The following is a 17,713-nucleotide window of genomic DNA, read 5'->3' on the forward strand; positions in this document are numbered from 1 at the left end:
GCAAAGAGTCAGCCCTATCATGGTGAAAACAACCCTTCAACCACCTGCTGGAAACAGTGTACATTAAAACCTGATTTTTTTAAAAATTTATTTATTGTCTAATTTACATCTAAGTTAGCATATGGTGCAACAATGATTTCAGGAATAGATTCCTTAATGCCCCTTACCCGTTTAGCCCATCCCCCCTCCCACAACCCCTCCAGCAACCCTCTATTTGTTCTCTGTATTTAAGAGTCTCTTGTGTTTTGTCCCCCTCCCTGTTTTTATATTATTTTTGCTTCCCTTCCCTTATTAAAACTTTATCTGGCTACAAAATATATAGTTACTGTTGACAACTGGAAAAACAATTTTTTCCTTTTTTTTTTTTTTTTAGTTTATTTATTTTGAGAGAGAGCAAGAGTGAAAGCCTGAGCAGTGGAGGGGCAGAGCGAGAGGGTGAGAGAGAATCCCGAGTAGGCTCCCTCGCATCAGCACAGAGCCTGACGCAGGGCTCCATCTCACGAACCACGGGATCATGACTTGAGCCGAAATCAAGAGTTGGGCACTTAACCTACTGAGCCACCCTGGCACCCCTAAACAGAATATTTAAATAACTAAAGCAAGCATCCTTTTCTTCATTCTTTACCAAGAAAATGTGATAGCCAGCTTCTTGAAATGCCAGATTTGTCTACCACATATAAAACCAAAGATTCAAAAGCAGCATTGTAAAGCATGCTCATTCTTTTTTGCATGTGTGTCCAATGTAGTAGGCCAACTATGAAATCCCTTGCTTGTTACTGTGCCAGTCGTCCCCCTCCATGTGTATGGTGAGGATAACCTACCTCTGAGACTTGTGGCACTGAATGGATTCTTAGGGGTCTGGATGGATTTTCCAGAGCCTGGAAGATGCCCAAGCAATAATATAAGCTTATCATCCCATTATAGCTCTAATACCCAGAAATGCTCCAGGTTCCATTTTGGAATAACTTGAGCTGTTAAGAAATTATCCTAATTCATATTCCACTAAAATTTGCGTTTCTGAAAAATTTCTCCCAGAGTATGCTGGCTTTGTTTGCCGAAGACTCAGGAAATCATCGTACAAGTGGTAGAAGACACACAGTAAATCAGATTTTCATAGAACAACCTTACCCGGCAGCTTCCTTTGGATTATACTCAAGTGTGTCATTATCTGCTTTAAAGAGAGTATTCCTCAGAAGGGTGTGAAGTCTAAAGAGAGTAATAATGACTTCTTTTGCTTTGAATATACTGTGCTATTAATGTATTCAATTTTAAACTCTTCTATTACCCAATTTTTTTTTTGAGAGGATTTTCTTTTTTTAAAACATATTTGAGAGTGAGAGACAGAGACAGAGACAGAGACAGAGAGAGAGAGAGAGAGAGAGAACACATGTGAGTGTAGGAGGGGCAGAGAGACAGAATCCCAAGCAGGCTCCATGTTGTCAGTGAGGAGGCTGATGCAGGGCTCGAACTCGTGAACCATGAGATTGTGATCTGAGCCAAAATCAAGAGTCAGACAGATGCTTAACCACTGAGCACCCCCAGGCGCCCCGAGTAGGATTTTCAATCAACCAATACATCTTGAAAATTTTTAACTATACATTTAATGATATACGTAACTATTCTAAGTAAAAAGCTTACTTCTTGTGAATAACTTTTTCAACATTGGTTCTGTCACTACCCATTTGAGGTTTCCCAGCTAAGATTATTTACAATTTAATAAGAATATTAAGACCTTTGTTTTTTCTTAAGATCTTTAATCTTACCTAGGTAAGTTTGCAGTTAAATCAAATACTTAAGAGTATTCTAAGCTACAAAAAAAGAAATTATTTTTGGATGATCTACATGAAAGCTCCCATGTAACTGGGTGGATGACCAAGAAATGACCTAATTTGGCCTTAGGAATTTAAGGAGGCTGCAGGATCTCTAGAAGACAGGAAGAGGGGAACACAGGGCACCATGCGTATTTATATAAGACTGTGGGAAAGGACTTCAGCAGACATTTCAAAGGGTTTTGACTGGGTGAGTCTTTAAACAAACAAAACCAAAACAAAATACCAAGTGTGAGACCTTAAAACATTCACTGCTCCACTCTGGGCTTTATAGCCCACAATGGTCAGGCTGGTGAGCTGGACTAAAGTCCTGTCCTCTCATTCTATAATTCTCAGGCAATGAAAGAGCCAGGAATACCGTTCAGATATTAACTATTATTTCATTTCATATTCCACAGTGGGATGAGATATGAGAACGTAAGGATCCACTTACCACAAGGCTAGTGTTGAATTTATAAAACCTTTGGACTGTTCGGTCACTGAAGCTGTTGCACAGGTTTTTCTTTACAAAGTTGGGGTGGTTCAGGATATCGTTTGCTACCAAGGGCTCCTAACAAGGCCAAGTGGACAGAAAACATAGGCCACATAATTAATGAGGCAGAGGCTGTGGGTGCACTGCGCTATTGGCTTTGCAACAAGTACCTTGTGGGTAATATGCTGTTGTTCCACAGGTGCATGTCCTTTGGGGTCAATGAGGGTTGGATGTGCCACCAGATAACCCCGGTCCTCCATTATGAAGCACCTGTGTCAAAACACAGGACATCCTTCAGTAATATGAGTGGTTTTTCTATACTGTCAGCATTTATCTTGCTAGCCTTGAAACAAATTGCATTTATCTCAGTGAATAGTCCCTGAGACAAATTCACTGAATCTCAGTAAACGGTCCCTGAGAAAATTCACTGAAGGCAGGCTGGCAAACAGGTAGATAGATCCGTTCTTCTTCTTCTAAGTTTATTTATTAATTTGAGAGCGAGCGAGCGGGACAGAGGCAGAGAAAGACAGAGAGGGAGAATCTCAAGAGGCTCGGCACCATCAGCAGCGCAGAGCCTGATGTGGGGCTCGAACCCACGAACCGTGAGATCATGACCTGAGCCGAAGTTGGGTACTTAACCAACTGAGCCACCCAGGCGCCCCAACAGATACATTATTCTTGAGGTGGTAGGTTATCTGGTATACAGTTTATGGTAAGAAAGTTACACTTGACTCTGAGGCTACCTACATAGTTCAGACGGAATGTGTCCACTTAGCCAAAGATGGACTCAAAAATCTTTTGCAAGGATATGTAAGGGACAAGTTTATTCTTTCTTCAGAGGAGGGAGACTCTGAAGGAAGTGGCCTTGGCTATTTAGAGGCACAACGTTTAAGCAAACCATACGATTTCTTCTTTTCATGTTAAATATACATAAAATACAACCTGCAGGGACATACAAAAAATATATTTGATGGAAACACTAAATAAGCAAAGCTGGAATTGCTCTAATCAAGGCTATGTACTGCTCTATTTTACTCTGCATTTGTTGTAACAGTTTGCTATTACAACATTTCTCATTCCTCATTAAGGGCCAATGTGAAATTTAGCAGTGATGTGAAGCATGGACCATGAGAGTGAAATAAGAAAGCTATTTTTAAAAGTGGCCTGCATTAAATCAAGGGAATACCCTTGCTTTGATGAGACATGTTCTTTTGAAATTAGGAGGTGAAGGCTTTCTTTAGTTCCACGAGCCTCTTTCCGGGGAAATGTAAAAGGGAAAAGTCTAAGTGTCTGAAATCCCCACAAAGACTTTGGCTTAATAACTAAGTTAACATCAAAAGTACCCTCTGGTCTTTCTAGCACCCAAGATATGGGAAACCTTTAATTACGGACTCTGAGAGAAACAAGAGCTTTCAGGGAATTCTGTGCCACAGTCTTTCTCCTTGTTATGAGATGAATCTGTTTGTCTAAATCCTAAATGGCATGCATCTTAGAAAACAAAAAGAACAAAAACCTTCTTAATAGAACACCCAGGCGACGGAGTCCATTTCTGGTCTTGACCATGACAATGTGGTTGCCATTCAACTAGAGATGTCTGACAGCACTGTCTTTGCATTTTGCGGCTAAACAGGAAATGGTATTCCCAAAGGGCTTACCTTATTTTGTTGCCACCATCTTGGTTACAGACTGGCAGTAAGTCCATCAGAACCTTGTAGAAGTATCTAAGTGTGAAGTCAATCCCCATCACAGCCACGGTGTGCCCGGAAGACAGCTGGGTACTTCACGTGAAGAAGATCAGTGAGAACAAGAGGCACACATCTTATTTAAAGGAAAGCTATGTTCCATCACGAGGACGTTGTATGATATTAGAAACATATGCCCACTGTTCTGCCACATTTTTCATCCCTATAAAAATGATCAACTAAATGGCTCATTTAGCATAATGGAGATTTGATAGGAGAAAACTTAAGGATAAAGGTATAACTTTCTAATAAGATGAGCCCCAAACCCAGGCAGCTGTGGAATATGGCTAGCCCTGGCTTTAGATGTTCAGACAGTGACTGGACTATTCTTTGGCAAGAATATGGGGATGGCAGGAAGAGGCATCAGGTGGGAGGTTGGAAGCATGACTACCATAGTTCCTCCCAACAAGGAACCTGAGTGATCCCTTTAATTATTTCCCTCATTTCATAGATAAGGAAAGTGAGATCTCATGAAAGTTAACTGACTAGTGTAAGGTCAGACAAAACTATGCCTCATTTTCTTTCTAGAACACTAAGTTTGGCTCTATTCCAAACATAGCTCGGATTCTAGAACAAAACTCACTTGGTTCACAGGCCAGCTCCTTCTCCAGTCTAAAATGCTACTCTCAGAAAGAGGAGCACCCAAGAGGATAAAGTTGGGTACTATATGGTGCTTGCTAACTCTTTAGCTCTGGAATCAGGCAGATCTGGAGTCAAATTCTGGCCCTCTTTGTTCCCATCTCTGTGGTTCCTGGGAGGCTACTTAACCTTTCCAAGACCCAGTTTTCTTATGTGAAAATGGGGATAGTCTTACCTACCTTGCAAAGGCTTAAATGAGACAGTGTTTACAATGCTTAGCAAGCTGCCCAACCTATCCAAAATAGCCAATAAAAAGAAGTTACTCAAAAGAAAACCCATCAGGGCTTAAAGCTCAGGGCTGGACAGAGAGTGAACTTACTATTCTTCCAGACAAATGCTAGCTATAGAAGAAGCATGGACTTTTCACTTGAAGCCTAGGTTCTTTCTAATCTGTGATCATGGGCAGTTATGGGGTTTGGGTTACTTGGCCAATGAGCTCCGGGACCTTTGTGGCTGGGAATTGGGTTTACCCAACTTGGGACATTACAGGTGCCCATCATTACCATCATCCACCCATCCACCCAAACACTGATGTGTTTATAAAAGAAAAATGGTGTTGTTATTGACAAAAATCTTAGAAATTTTAAATGGAAAGCTCAGAAGAAAATTCCCAAAGTAAAATCACCTTTTGGAAAATCAAAACCTGGGAGTGAAATCAGCTTTGCTACGTAGGCAACTGTCCCCCTTCTGGTTACTGTCAACATTGATACTAACTTATATAACCTCCAACTCTCCCCCGAAAAAACCACTAGCAAAAGGGACAGTGAAATTTGTCAGAGCTTTGCTGTCAAAACTGTGTTTGGCATGAGATGAAGGAGGGCCATGCTGTGCGATTATTTGAGAGGCTACTGCCTCAGTAAGAGCCTGGAGTATTGTTACCGAAGTAACTTAAATTCTACCATGGGAGAAATCCAAGACTCAGTTGCCTTACACAGGATTTATGTTTTGTAGCAAATCATGTTTTGAAGTATCAGTCAAAAGAAGTTTAAGCCTCTCTTACTTTTCCAGGAGAGAGTGAGGGATCCAAACCATAGGTACCATTATGGTAATATTTACTGAGTGGTCAGAACTGATAGGCACTCTGGTGGGCGTTTCAATACATCATTTCAATTATTTCTCACAAAAACTTTATGAGGCATTATCATTTCCAGAGAACTGAAGCTTGGAAACAAAGTATTTGGCCAAAGTCACACAGTGAATAACTAGTGGAAGCAAGAATGGAAGCTCAGTGTCCTCAACTTCAGAGCACACGCTCCTAACTGGTGTGTTAATACTGCTTCCTTAGAGATGCAGTACATTCAAGAGTTTCCAAGCAATTTCACATGACGTACTCCATTTCCTGTGACAACATCGGAAAGGAATTACAGCTCCCATTCTATAAATGAAAAATTAAGCTTAGAATGGCTAAAAGACTTAAAAAGATTGACCACCGTTTACTTATGACACAGAGACCAGTATGCGATTCTGGTTCGTTCTACAATACTATACCTGACTCAGTGAAAAATACAACTCAGGTTTTTCGGGACAAGTTGATTTTGTTCCTAAACTTCCCCTATATGATTACCATCAGCTCCGACATGATCAACGTGCTGAAGGACAAGCAAGCATGTTGCCCATGTAAGTCTGGTATTCATATTTTTACCTGCATTTCAAAACTGTACAGTTACCATAGCAACACATAAAGAATGCCATAGAAAAATCAAACCAAGCCTACATTTCAAGGTTCAAAGGACCATGCTGTTTGCAGCACTTCCAGGAGATTTTCACTGCCAAAGACTCACCTGACCAGTCCTTTAATCCCTGACTATACTTCATCATCTCTGCTAGCATTACCATTCTCCAAAGAATGCACGAGTAGATTCTCAGGCCGCTAATAATGCTCATGGAAGAATCCCCAGTGCAGTTACTGTGAGTAACCGATGAGTGAACGCTGAGCTAGAAAAACCCCTCCCCAAATTATCAGCCAAACCAGTTCTGAAAACCAAGGCTGAAGGAGATTGCTTCCTGGCTAGTTGAATACTACCTTAAATTCTCTTTTCTGACCTATTAAAATGCCAGAAGTTTAAAGCTGGAATAGGACATTACAAGTAACTGTCATTTATTTGGGACTGCCCATGGTCAAGTGCAGTGCTAGACAGTTCACAGTCATCAACTGCAATTTCTCATTATATCAGTTCAACCCTGGCATCATCACCCGTTTCATAAGTGAGGCTTTGAGAACTCATGGAACGTAGTAATATTACAAGTATTTAACATTTATTGAGGCCTTACCATGTGCCAGGCACCATTCTAAGGGCTTTACATATATTATTTCACATAATCCCTAATCATCTGAGATAGGCCTTAATATCCTTTTTATTTTTGTTATTTTTAAATCTTTTTTTTTAAGTTTATTTATTTTGAAAGAGAGAGAGACAGTGTGAGGGGGGAAAGGGGGCAGAGAGAGGGAGGGCAGAGAATCCCAAGCAGGCTCCATACTGTCAGTGCAGAGCCTGAGGCGGGGCTTGAACTCACGATCGTGAGATCGTGACCTGAGCAGAAACCAAGAGTCAGACACTTAACCAACTGAGTCACCCAGGCACCCCAACCTTAATAACCTTTTTAAAAATATATTTATCGAGAGTGAGCAAGAGACTATGCGTGTGCATGAACAGGGGACGGGCAGAGGGACAGGGAGAGAGAGAATCCCAAGCAGGTTCCAAAACGGGACTTGATTTACAACCACCAGATCATGACCTGAGCCGAAATCAAGAGTCTGATGCTTAACCAACTGTGACACCCAGGCTACCCTATCCTTCTTTCAGAAATGAGGGAACCAAGGCAAAAAGGAACTCGTTTATAGTCATAGAAGTAGTAAATGGCAAACACACATTACCAGAGTGGAATCACATCTTAGGAGGAGGTTAGGTTCTCAAGTTGGCCCATGAGACCAAAATCACCGGTAATCACCTGAACAAAGTACATCCATTAAAGCTACAGTTGCTTTAGTTGAGAACCAGAAGTGGTAGTTGCCCTGTGTTCTCAACTAGGCGGAGTGAAAAATACACAGCTTTAAGTCATAAAAGCATGCTCAGCTAAGGAAGATGTTCAAATGATCAAGTCCACGGGACTGCATATTGATCAAAGCAAGAGCAGATGCTCATTCCTGGAATACACTCTCAGTGAATGACTGGTGGGCAGGACCCAGGATTTCAATGGCCACTTTTCACTCTTGTTAAAGTCGAAGAACTAACCTTGGATAGGTTAAGCACATTGTGAAAAGTAGCCAATTAAGGGAATTGAAGGTTTTTCTAACTTGAAATCCCATCATATTTCCATCATGCTTCATTTGGGCTGACATCATAAATATTTATACATTAGCTAAATGAAGCTTCTTTAACCCATTCAAATTTCAACAAAAACATGTACACAAATGTAAAAGAGCACTAAAATCTGCACCTCTCTGTGGCCACCCCCTCCCCCCGACACACACGAGAATACTGTAGAGAAGAGATAATGGCATAACGAGCAGCAGGTAGCAGAGTCCGATGGAACAGATACCAAGAAAGACACACACAGGCAGTCATTCTCTTCCTGCCACCCCTATCCCCAACATCTGAAGCCCAGTGCTGGCCCACTGTCATTGTCATCAAAGACCAAGGTGATTGCTGTCTCCTCAAGCCACCTTGTTTACTTTTTCCCAACTGATTAGAATATATGGGAGATGTCAAGTCTCATTATTCAGACAATAGTAGGGTATGCCTGACAGATGGTCTGTTAAGGAAAACATTGAAAAGTTCTGTTCTAAATAGGTGTTTACTTGTTCATATGTGACAGAGCCAAAAAGATACCATGCCCTGCAAAACAATCACTGTTTGGCTGGCGGCAGGACCCTGCTTTCCATGGAGACACAGGTCATGATATTGAAATTCCAACACAGTACTGCTTTCCCAATTCTTGCTCCCAATGAACTTGCGTTAGAAGAATTCTCCTGAATGTCAATCATCTGATACATAATGAGCACCAGCGAAAAGCATAAAGTTAAGCAAGAAAAATCTGTCTCCCATAAATTTTAAGGCATCATTATAGGTACCAGTCAAAATATGGGCTTTCTTGGTTGCTAGGGAAAAACATCTATTTGTATAATGAAGGGATTAAAACAATGTATGTGACCTGCCTTTCTACCCAATGTTTCACTGACATTTGTCGCTTAAATACTGAAACCTCAAAAGTCTGAAATACAAAGCACCCGGAATGTATTTACAGTCATGCTGACATTTAATAGCATTGTTGGAAAGTCAGTTTTCAAAATGCTTTTTCATTTTTCAAGAGACAGTATAAGGACAAATTAACAAGAACAAAAATAACAAACTCCTATATAATTCTAAGAAGTTAGAATAAAAGAGGTAATAAAATTGGGGTCTTGATACTTTTTTTTTCCTTCACTACACATGCTCCTTTGCTTGGGAAAGTATTCTCTGGTAATAACGGTCAGGCTCTTGTTGGGATTTCTTCAATTGGTTAAGATTGGTATTTCTACAAACTGCCCTACGGATTCTATCTTTTTCTTCTTCTAAAGGATCTTCTTCATAATAGGACTAAGAGCTTTTCATTGACTCAATCACATGATGATCTTGTGAAGTAGGTATTATCCCCATTTTACAGAGAACAGGAGGAAGCTCAGGAAATCCATGAGGACACTGCTAGAGAAGATATTCAAACCCCAGACTGCTCACATCAAAGATCATGCTTTTGCCACTAATCCTTGGTTGTCTACTCTACTTCCAAATTTTCAAAATATTCTTGAGGTGTTTAAAAAAATGACTAAAATATTAATTAAAATATTACCTGGATGAATGTATCGTGTGACTGATGGTTACTACATAACCAGCTCCTCCAACATCCAAATAAGGGCCAGTCAGAGAAATCAAGCCTGGATTAGCCACCGCATGGAGATACCTAACAGACAAGACAAAGTCGTGTTATCTTTAGGGTATGAAAAAACTCTCTAAATTTCAAAGAAAAGTGAACTTGTAAAAAAAAGTTTCTGAATTTATATATGTTCATTTTTTCATAGGTCATATATGAGCTATAATTTGATGCCATGATCATGTGCAGTGACATTAAATATCCCCACTATGGGCATATTACATACAAGGTAAGACTGAAACAAAATACCCAAAGGAATAGAAATGGCCAAGTATAAAACATCTCAGTCTCAAAATTTCAGTAAGAGATGAAAACACTGTAGACAGAGGAAACCCACAAATCTGTTAATACTGCATTAAAAAAAAAAGATTCAAAAACATGTTTTCACTGCCATAAAAGTATCTTCTTTAATGTGACTGCCTGAAGTTGCTTTATTGTATGTACTTATCATGTCTCTCCAGGATTTGGGGGGAACCTTTGATAATGGAAGCTCCTAAAACTCACCATTGTCTCCTAGTGGGATCAAATGCTTTGTCCATGAGGGAACCAGGATAAATTCTGAGGACGCCATTGGGTGTTGCTATGTAACGGCGGACAATGTACGTGTTCAGGCTACTCATTTCCATTTGTGTCATCCATTCATCTGTGACGTGGCTGGTGGCCATTACTTCATTCCTGACAGAGAACTGGGAAACAAAGGAAGACATGGCAGGGATCCTTTAAGACTCACATGAAAAGAGAGTGGGCTGCTGGCAGGGCTTCCTAAAGCTCTCTTGCAGAGAAGCCAAGCCCAATTACTTCTTAAAAATCTTTCCACAGCAGATGGATACAGCCAAACTTGGTGAAAACAAAAGCTCCCTGAAACATAGTCAGTGGATGTGTGATTTACTCAATTGTTCATCCTAGTGAGGCTTTCTGCATTTAAGAAGAAAGATCCTATAGTGAAGCATCAAACACACACACACACACACACACACACACACACACACACACGCACGCGCATGCACACGCACATCCCAGCTAAATCTCTGCTCTTTAAACTTCGTCATGTTTATGTCAACAGACCATAGGGGAACTTTACTTCTTTCCCCTGGGAAAAATGGGGCTGGGAAAGTTCCACTGATCTCTAAGTCACACCCCCCTACCTAGAAAACTCCTAGTGCATCTAAGGCCTGAAAGAGATTCTTCATCTGGCCCACAGGGCTTCTTAATCCCTCGGTAGGGTCATCGCCGACCAGCCTCCCGGGGGCCACACGCTGTCTTTCTGGCTCTCCAGCTGAGAGGCACAGATCCAGAGCTGGGCTTCCCGCTTCAAAGGTTCACTGACAGTGCCCCCTCCCAGGCCTGTGGAGGGGGTACGGCAGAAGTGGGGCCCCAGGCCAGCACTCACTTTGAGCCCTGGGTTAGCAATGAGGCGGGTGTTGTCACTGAGATAGGCCGTGTAGTGTTCCACCATTCGCTTTGTCTCTGGCTGGCTGAGGTGTTCGTATGGGGAGGAAAAGCTGCCAGCAGACAGCATGACAGTTGGACTTTCTGAAAGAGAAGCAAACAAAGCCAGGCCTGAGAACACGGAGACTTCATCTCAGGCCCAAACAAAAGCATCGCTAAGGCTCTGCCAATCTGTTAGCTATGGTGGCCTCAAGTCTTCCACAGGGAGAGCAAAGAACTCAACACTAAGAGCTTAGAAGGAAAAAGCCCTCATTCTCTCCCCTCAGGGAGTTTATAGTCATGAGTGAACCATAAGAGATACATGTACAAACAGATACAAGTGCCTAAAATGCAAATGCTCAAAATCTTTTAAGTCTACACATAGTATCTCACACTTACTAGGATTAAGGAACAGCATAGCACATGGAGCCAGACTAGGTTGAGTCTCAGCTCGACCATTTCCTGGCCACGTGATGGGGGGTAAGTTGTAATGTATGTGATGCTTTTGTCATCTGCAAAGTAGGCAATTATAGCACCAATACATCAGTGAATTTATGTAAAGCAAATGAGTTGATAAATGTAAAGCTTGTAGAATGGTGCCAGAGCATGTGACAAATGCCTTGTGAGCGTTAACTACGACTGTCCATATTGGTACTAATATTTCAAAGGAAGGAAAAATGGAATTGTGGAGTCAATGCAAAAAATCAAATAAAAAAATTCTTCGCACAGACAGGGATAGCCAAACTTGGCATAAACAAAAGTTTATAGACTGGTTACTGTAGGTATGATTTAATTGTTGGTCCTAAGAGGAAAACCCAGTTTGATCTATTTAAGCCCCAAATCCTCACAGTGAATTACATTATGAAACAAAAACTGACATTTCTGTGAAATTTCTTACTTCAATTTTACATTTTTAGACTCTTTAGGAAAGCACCAGTCATATGTCCAATCTCAAATCTGTAGGTCATTTTCCATTCTTTTTGTTAGTTCTCACTCATGGTATCTTGTTTCCTTGTGGCCTGGCTACCTCTGATGCAGGACATGGCATTTAAAAATAAATTTCTGGAAAGAGTTGAATCCTAACAGGATGAGGGAGTCCTTTCTACAGAGAGGACTGTTGTTTGATTCTGCCAGGTGCCACACCCCAAGATGAGGCAGGGTGGGTAGATGGAGACAGTTCTCAATAAGATGACAGGGTACCAGTCTAAGAGCTGCATTATGGAGCTTTGGTGTTCAACATTCAACTAGTCCATGACTAGTTAATGTGTGAGTTTCCTTAGACCACTCAGATGGTAGGAATCAAGTCAAGGGCTTCTTTAGTTTCAATTCACACATACCCTAAAGATGGAGGGTAACAGAGGAGGGGCAGAGAGAGAGAGAGGGAGACACAGAATCTGAAGCAGGCTTCAGGCTCTGAGCTGTCAGCACAGAGCCTGATGCAGGGTTTGAACTCACAAGCTGTGAGATCATGACCTGCACCGAAGTCAGATGCTTAACTAAGACACCCAGGCACCCCCCCTAAAGCACAGCTTAATTTCACAGTTGTTTCTCCTGGATTGGTAAATAGGTGCATTGCAAATGTGGCTTTAACAGTGGCCTCCTTCTCTGGGTTCTTCTTTTCTCCTAGACTTGGATCCAATTCCTAGCTACCATGTTAGTTCTTTGATACTTTTCAGGAAGATTTTTTTTTTCCCCTCAAGTTGCTATCCATTTTCGGTTATCCTCGGTAGGACAGGTCAGAATTATGTCGTCTGCTAATATCAAAAGATACTGCTTCCAGTAATGCTAATTCTCATGATACCACCATGGCATAGCCTGGGAGATTAGTGTTATATTCCTATCGAGGAGAAGAAAACCAAAGCTTAAAAAGGTAAGTCTGCCTAGCAGTGTGCCGTGGATTCATGTGCATATGCTCATGAGGTCTTCTGGGCACCGATGTGCCAGAGAGGGAGGACAGTCCTTGAACTCAAAGAACTTAGGAGCCGGCTGGAGAGACCAGAAATTTTTTTAAAAAAGAAAAACAACAAAATAAGAATTTATACAATAATATAAAAAACACCAAAATGCTTCAGGGACAAAAGAGTAGGGCCAAAGGAGAGACAATGAAAGCGGGCCTTTCTTGTAGTGACAGAGACTGGCCATTTGCGCAAAGGCTGATGCACTTTGAGGGAGAAGTGCGGATTGAGAGAGAAAACTTAAAAAAGTCCTCTTTGTGTACCGAGAAAGACAATGTCCCTCCTTCAGCCCTCTTGATGGGGGTTCTGACACATATCTAACACTTTGCCTCAAAATCCCTATCATCGGTAGGGATTTGCCAGTTATCTAAGGAGTCTTAGTCACCTTTCTGAATCCAAACAATTTCCAACAGTGAAGAAGAGAGTGCTTGTTTCGCAGTACTAGGAGTCCTGCACGAATGTCCAGTATGTGCCTGGCACATGGTGGCATGCAATAAAAGGTGGCACCATGGCACAGAAGGAGCGGGAGTCACATTTCAGCCTTGCTACTTTCTGAGGGAGCTTGGGAAAATTTTGAATTCTGATAAATCCATATGTCCTCATCTACAGGAGCTAATCGCTTCCTTTGAATTATCTGCCTATTTCCTACGCTCTTTTGGAGACAGGGGCCCGCGACAGAAACAGGTATGCTATGTAGATATATGGGCGTGCTACCCTTGAATCCCATTTACTATTTCTCCACATCTTACCCTGTAGCCCTATATCTCCTTGTCTCCGTATCTTTGGGCTGGCCTCTAATGGGCCAGACTGGTGACTATCTGACGGACTGCCTTTGGGCTACGAAAACCTCTCTGCCTAGCATTAGCAGAAAGCTGAAAGATACAAAGGAATATGAAAGTCCAGCTCCCTCTCCTCAGTCTGGGCAAACTCTGCAGTGTAATTTACACTCCAAAGCCCCGCTACGGGATTAGGCTGAGGCTGGAACTTCACCGAAAATCCAACTCTTGCTTGCTTTCTCCTCCTTCGCTATCCTGTTTCCCTCACTTCTTCCCTAGTTTCTTCTTAGAGCCCATCCTTAATAAATCACCAACACACAAATCCTCATCTGCCGGAGAACCGGACCCAAGGCAAGGCCTCATACGGTTTTCACATTTGTATCCCCAAACTAGCACTGCTGCCATTCAACATCCAGGTGTTTTTTCGTTTTTGTTGTTTTAGTTTTTTTCCCTCTAAATTCAAGCAGGTATTTATCGTGAGCTGCTATGAGTAAGCCCACAAAGGAAACTGCAAAGTGCAAAGGGCCTCACCTAGAGTCGCCAGCTGTTTGAAGTGAAGGCAGGCGCTAGGCTGGCCCAGGAGGTCCAGCCGGTGGTAGAGCAGCTTGCTGCTGGGGACGGTGTTGAGGTTTTTCAGTTGTTTGACGGGTATTTCCGGTTGTATCACCACAATACAGAGAATAAAGGAAGTGTCTTGTACCTGGAAAAATCAGTAAAGAATTTCTAATCCAGAAAACACAGGTTCCTAGAGGTAGTGACTTCACCTACATTATTTTCTGCTATCTCTGTCTCTATCCCACACAGAAAAATATTTGATGAGTGAATGAAAGCTGCGAGGATGGGGTGAGAGAACATATCTCTGGCAAATGACTACATGTTCTATTTTCCTTTCTGATGGAGGGAAAAGAACGTATGTAACAGAAAATCATGGAGCTAATGAAGGGATTACAGAATAGTCCCTTTGGAACAGCAACCCTATGGCCTTTTTGCTTATTTAAGCTGACAAATACAAGTTGGAGCACGGCACGAAAATACAGCACTTACTTCTGTTTGGATTTGAAATGTATTTCAAAATATATAGTTGGTTTTGCAATGAGTATTCCAAGAATTGACTACTTCAAAAGCCAATTCTAAATTTATGTACACAGCCCATATAGAATCTGGTTTATTCATTGTATTCCTGACTAATGCTTTCTCCTTTCCTGGTTGGAGATGGACAGGATCTCAGACTCGTGATAAGTACAAATCCCATGGCTGCCTCACAAAGCCTGCCTGACTTATCATTTCAGACCAGAATAGGCAAATGTACCGTAGCTCAGCCTAATTTATCAAGCTGCTATGTACAAATAGGAATACTTCCAAACCCATTTGGCTCTCAGAAATGGACACATAAGTAAAGTTCTTGGGAAAAACCGTCTACCAATGAATCAAAACCGAGGCAAGCTACTTAATTCTAGTTTCTTAAAGTTAAAAATACAAGACAGCCAAACTTCTGTAAGTCCGTTAAAGAAGGAGCAGGCCGAATCTATCTGAAAGATGGTTTGTCAACAAATGGAAAGGGTGATAGCCAGAACTAAGTCAAAACCATAGGACAATGAGAAGTAATGCAGCCCAAAGGATTAATTTCATAATCAAGGAGAAATTTAAGTAGGCAGGTTAGAGTTAAGTATAAGTTAGGGTTTATGAAGATGGCTGCAGAATCTCTTTAAACATGGGAGAAATTTGCATCTTCCTGGAACTGCTGTCAAGGATATTCAGTTAGATTAGCAAATTTAATTCTCTTCCTCCACCCACAAATTAGAAAATAATAGTGTTCTCAAGTGGCATATACTATTTCCCCTCTTCCCAATGCACGCAGTCACCTTTGTGTGCTGTGTTACATGTTCCAAGGAACCAAAAGACAGAACACTTCGTCAGAAGGACCAGAATTGTAGGATCGGGTCTGTTCTATAAGAGAACAATTGGAAGTTGCCCTAAGCATCTACACCTGGGTGGCTCAGTTGGTTGAGTGTCCAACTTTGGCTCAGGTCATGATCTCACGGCTCATGAGTTTGAGCCCCATGTCGGGCTCTGTGCTGACAGCTCAGAGCCTGGAGCTTGCTTCAGATTCTGTGTCTCCCTCTCTCTCTCTGCCCCTCTCCCACTCACTCTCTCTTTCAAAAATAAATAAAAATGTTTAAAAAAAATTTAAAAAGTTACCCTAAGCATCTAAAAGAAACACTTCAATAGTTCTTAGTTGGAAAGGAAAACTGATTCCAGTACAGGTCTTCTTATTGTGTTCTTAGCTGAAACAGTCTTTGCATTAAGGAACCATAATGTATCTAGAAGGGCTCTCCAGCACCGGGGAGTATTTTTTTTCACTGATTGCCCACGGGACTCACGTTTTAAAGTGAGCCATTCCTGTGTCACACAGGAACACTGTAATACCTTCTGAAGTCAGTACTTTCTTCTGTCTCGGTATGCAGTCTCCTCAAATGCTCAAAGATGGACTTGAGCTGCACAGTGACAGAGTAGTAATCTCTTAATGCTGCTAACATAATCTCTCACATTCTATTTAAATTAAGTCAGTGAAATATAATCCATAAGTATCTGCTGTATCTATGGATGCTAAGCAGTTCAAATAATTATTCTCAATATAAGCTGAATCTATTTGAATTACATTTAGTAGAAGGATCCATTTTATTCCTGAAGACGGGGGGGAGTATATGTTCCCCCCCACCCCGCACAAAGATAACTTAAAAGTATATGCTCTTTTGGCCGGGTAACCTGGCAAGCCTCTTTAACTTCAATCTCATTATTTATTATCTCTTTACTTTTTCACTTCATAGCGATGTTCTTGACAGTTTCAGAATTCTGAGAGAGCTAACACTTCTACCTGAAGTGATTACACGATTGTATCCATTTGGCTACATAGAATGGCCAGAATTTCTTGGTATCACTGAAGTAAAACTATCTTAAGATGATACTTCTTCCCAAAATGTTAACATTGGGTTTATTTACTGTGTAAAAAGGGTCTTAAAAATGCCTGTATCTCCTTTCTCTTTCTAATAAAAAATTCATTTTCTTAAAGATTTTGTTTGTAAGTAATACCCACACATGGGTCTTGAACTCATAATCCCAAGAGCAAGAGTCACACGCTCCACCGACTGAGATGGTCAGGTGCCCATCCACCTTTCTCTTAATGCCAACAAAATAAGGTAGAGATTTTCTCAGGATGCAATGGAGCTGCTTTCAATTAGGATATATTAGTGGTACATAATCTCCGATTTCAAATATAAAAGTATTTTTCAGTGGAGTATTCTGGTGTATGGCTTACTCTTTCTTTTAAAAAAATTTTTTTTGATGTTTATTTATTTTTGAGAGAGACAGACACAGCACGAGCAGGGGAGGGACAGAGAGAGACACACACACACAGAACCTGAAGCAAGCTCCAGGCTCCGAGCTGTCAGCACAGAGCCCAGCACGGGACTGGAACTCATGAGCTGCGAGTTCATGACCTGAGCCAAAGTTGGATGCTTAACTGACTGAGCTATCCAGGTGCCCCATAACTTACCCTTTCTGATGTGAAAATTAAGCCATTCATTCTTATTTACAAATGATGTAACAATAAGGGCATGTGATGCAATCATTCTCAAAAAAAATCCTGAAAATGAGCTAAGAGAATTTCAAAATACTTTGACTATCCTGAACTCTGTATTATCAAACAGTAAAATACCAGAAGAGGGGCCTGGGTGGCTTAGTCAGTTAAGCATCTGACTTCGGCTCAGGTCATGATCTCACAGTTCAAGGGTTCAAGCCCCACATCGGGCTCTGTGCTGACAGCTCAGAGCTGGGAGCCTGCTTCATATTCTGTCTCCCTCTCTCTCTGTCCCCATCCCTGCTCATGCTCTTTCTCTCTCTCTCTCTCAAAAATAAACACTAAAACAAAAAAAACAAAAAACCAGTAGAATCAGGCTTGCAAACT

At 41.4% G+C, this 17,713-nt stretch overlaps 1 protein-coding gene across 1 annotated transcript in view; it reads right to left on the bottom strand.

Moving 5' to 3' along the window:
* CACHD1 (cache domain containing 1) overlaps positions 1–17,713 on the bottom strand; it is a 208,290-nt gene that overhangs the window by 16,671 nt on the left and 173,906 nt on the right. The window contains exons 13-19 of the mRNA XM_060623464.3: positions 14,281–14,449; positions 10,981–11,123; positions 10,095–10,276; positions 9,510–9,620; positions 3,957–4,079; positions 2,472–2,571; positions 2,263–2,379 (exon numbers count right to left, since the gene is read on the bottom strand). Coding sequence (XP_060479447.1) covers positions 2,263–2,379; positions 2,472–2,571; positions 3,957–4,079; positions 9,510–9,620; positions 10,095–10,276; positions 10,981–11,123; positions 14,281–14,449 — 945 coding nt within the window. The remainder of the gene's footprint in view (positions 1–2,262; positions 2,380–2,471; positions 2,572–3,956; positions 4,080–9,509; positions 9,621–10,094; positions 10,277–10,980; positions 11,124–14,280; positions 14,450–17,713) is intronic.

This window comes from Panthera onca, chromosome C1 (genome assembly GCF_046562875.1).
Source record: "Panthera onca isolate mPanOnc1 chromosome C1, mPanOnc1 haplotype 2, whole genome shotgun sequence".
In the NCBI taxonomy this organism is placed as follows: domain Eukaryota; kingdom Metazoa; phylum Chordata; class Mammalia; order Carnivora; family Felidae; genus Panthera; species Panthera onca.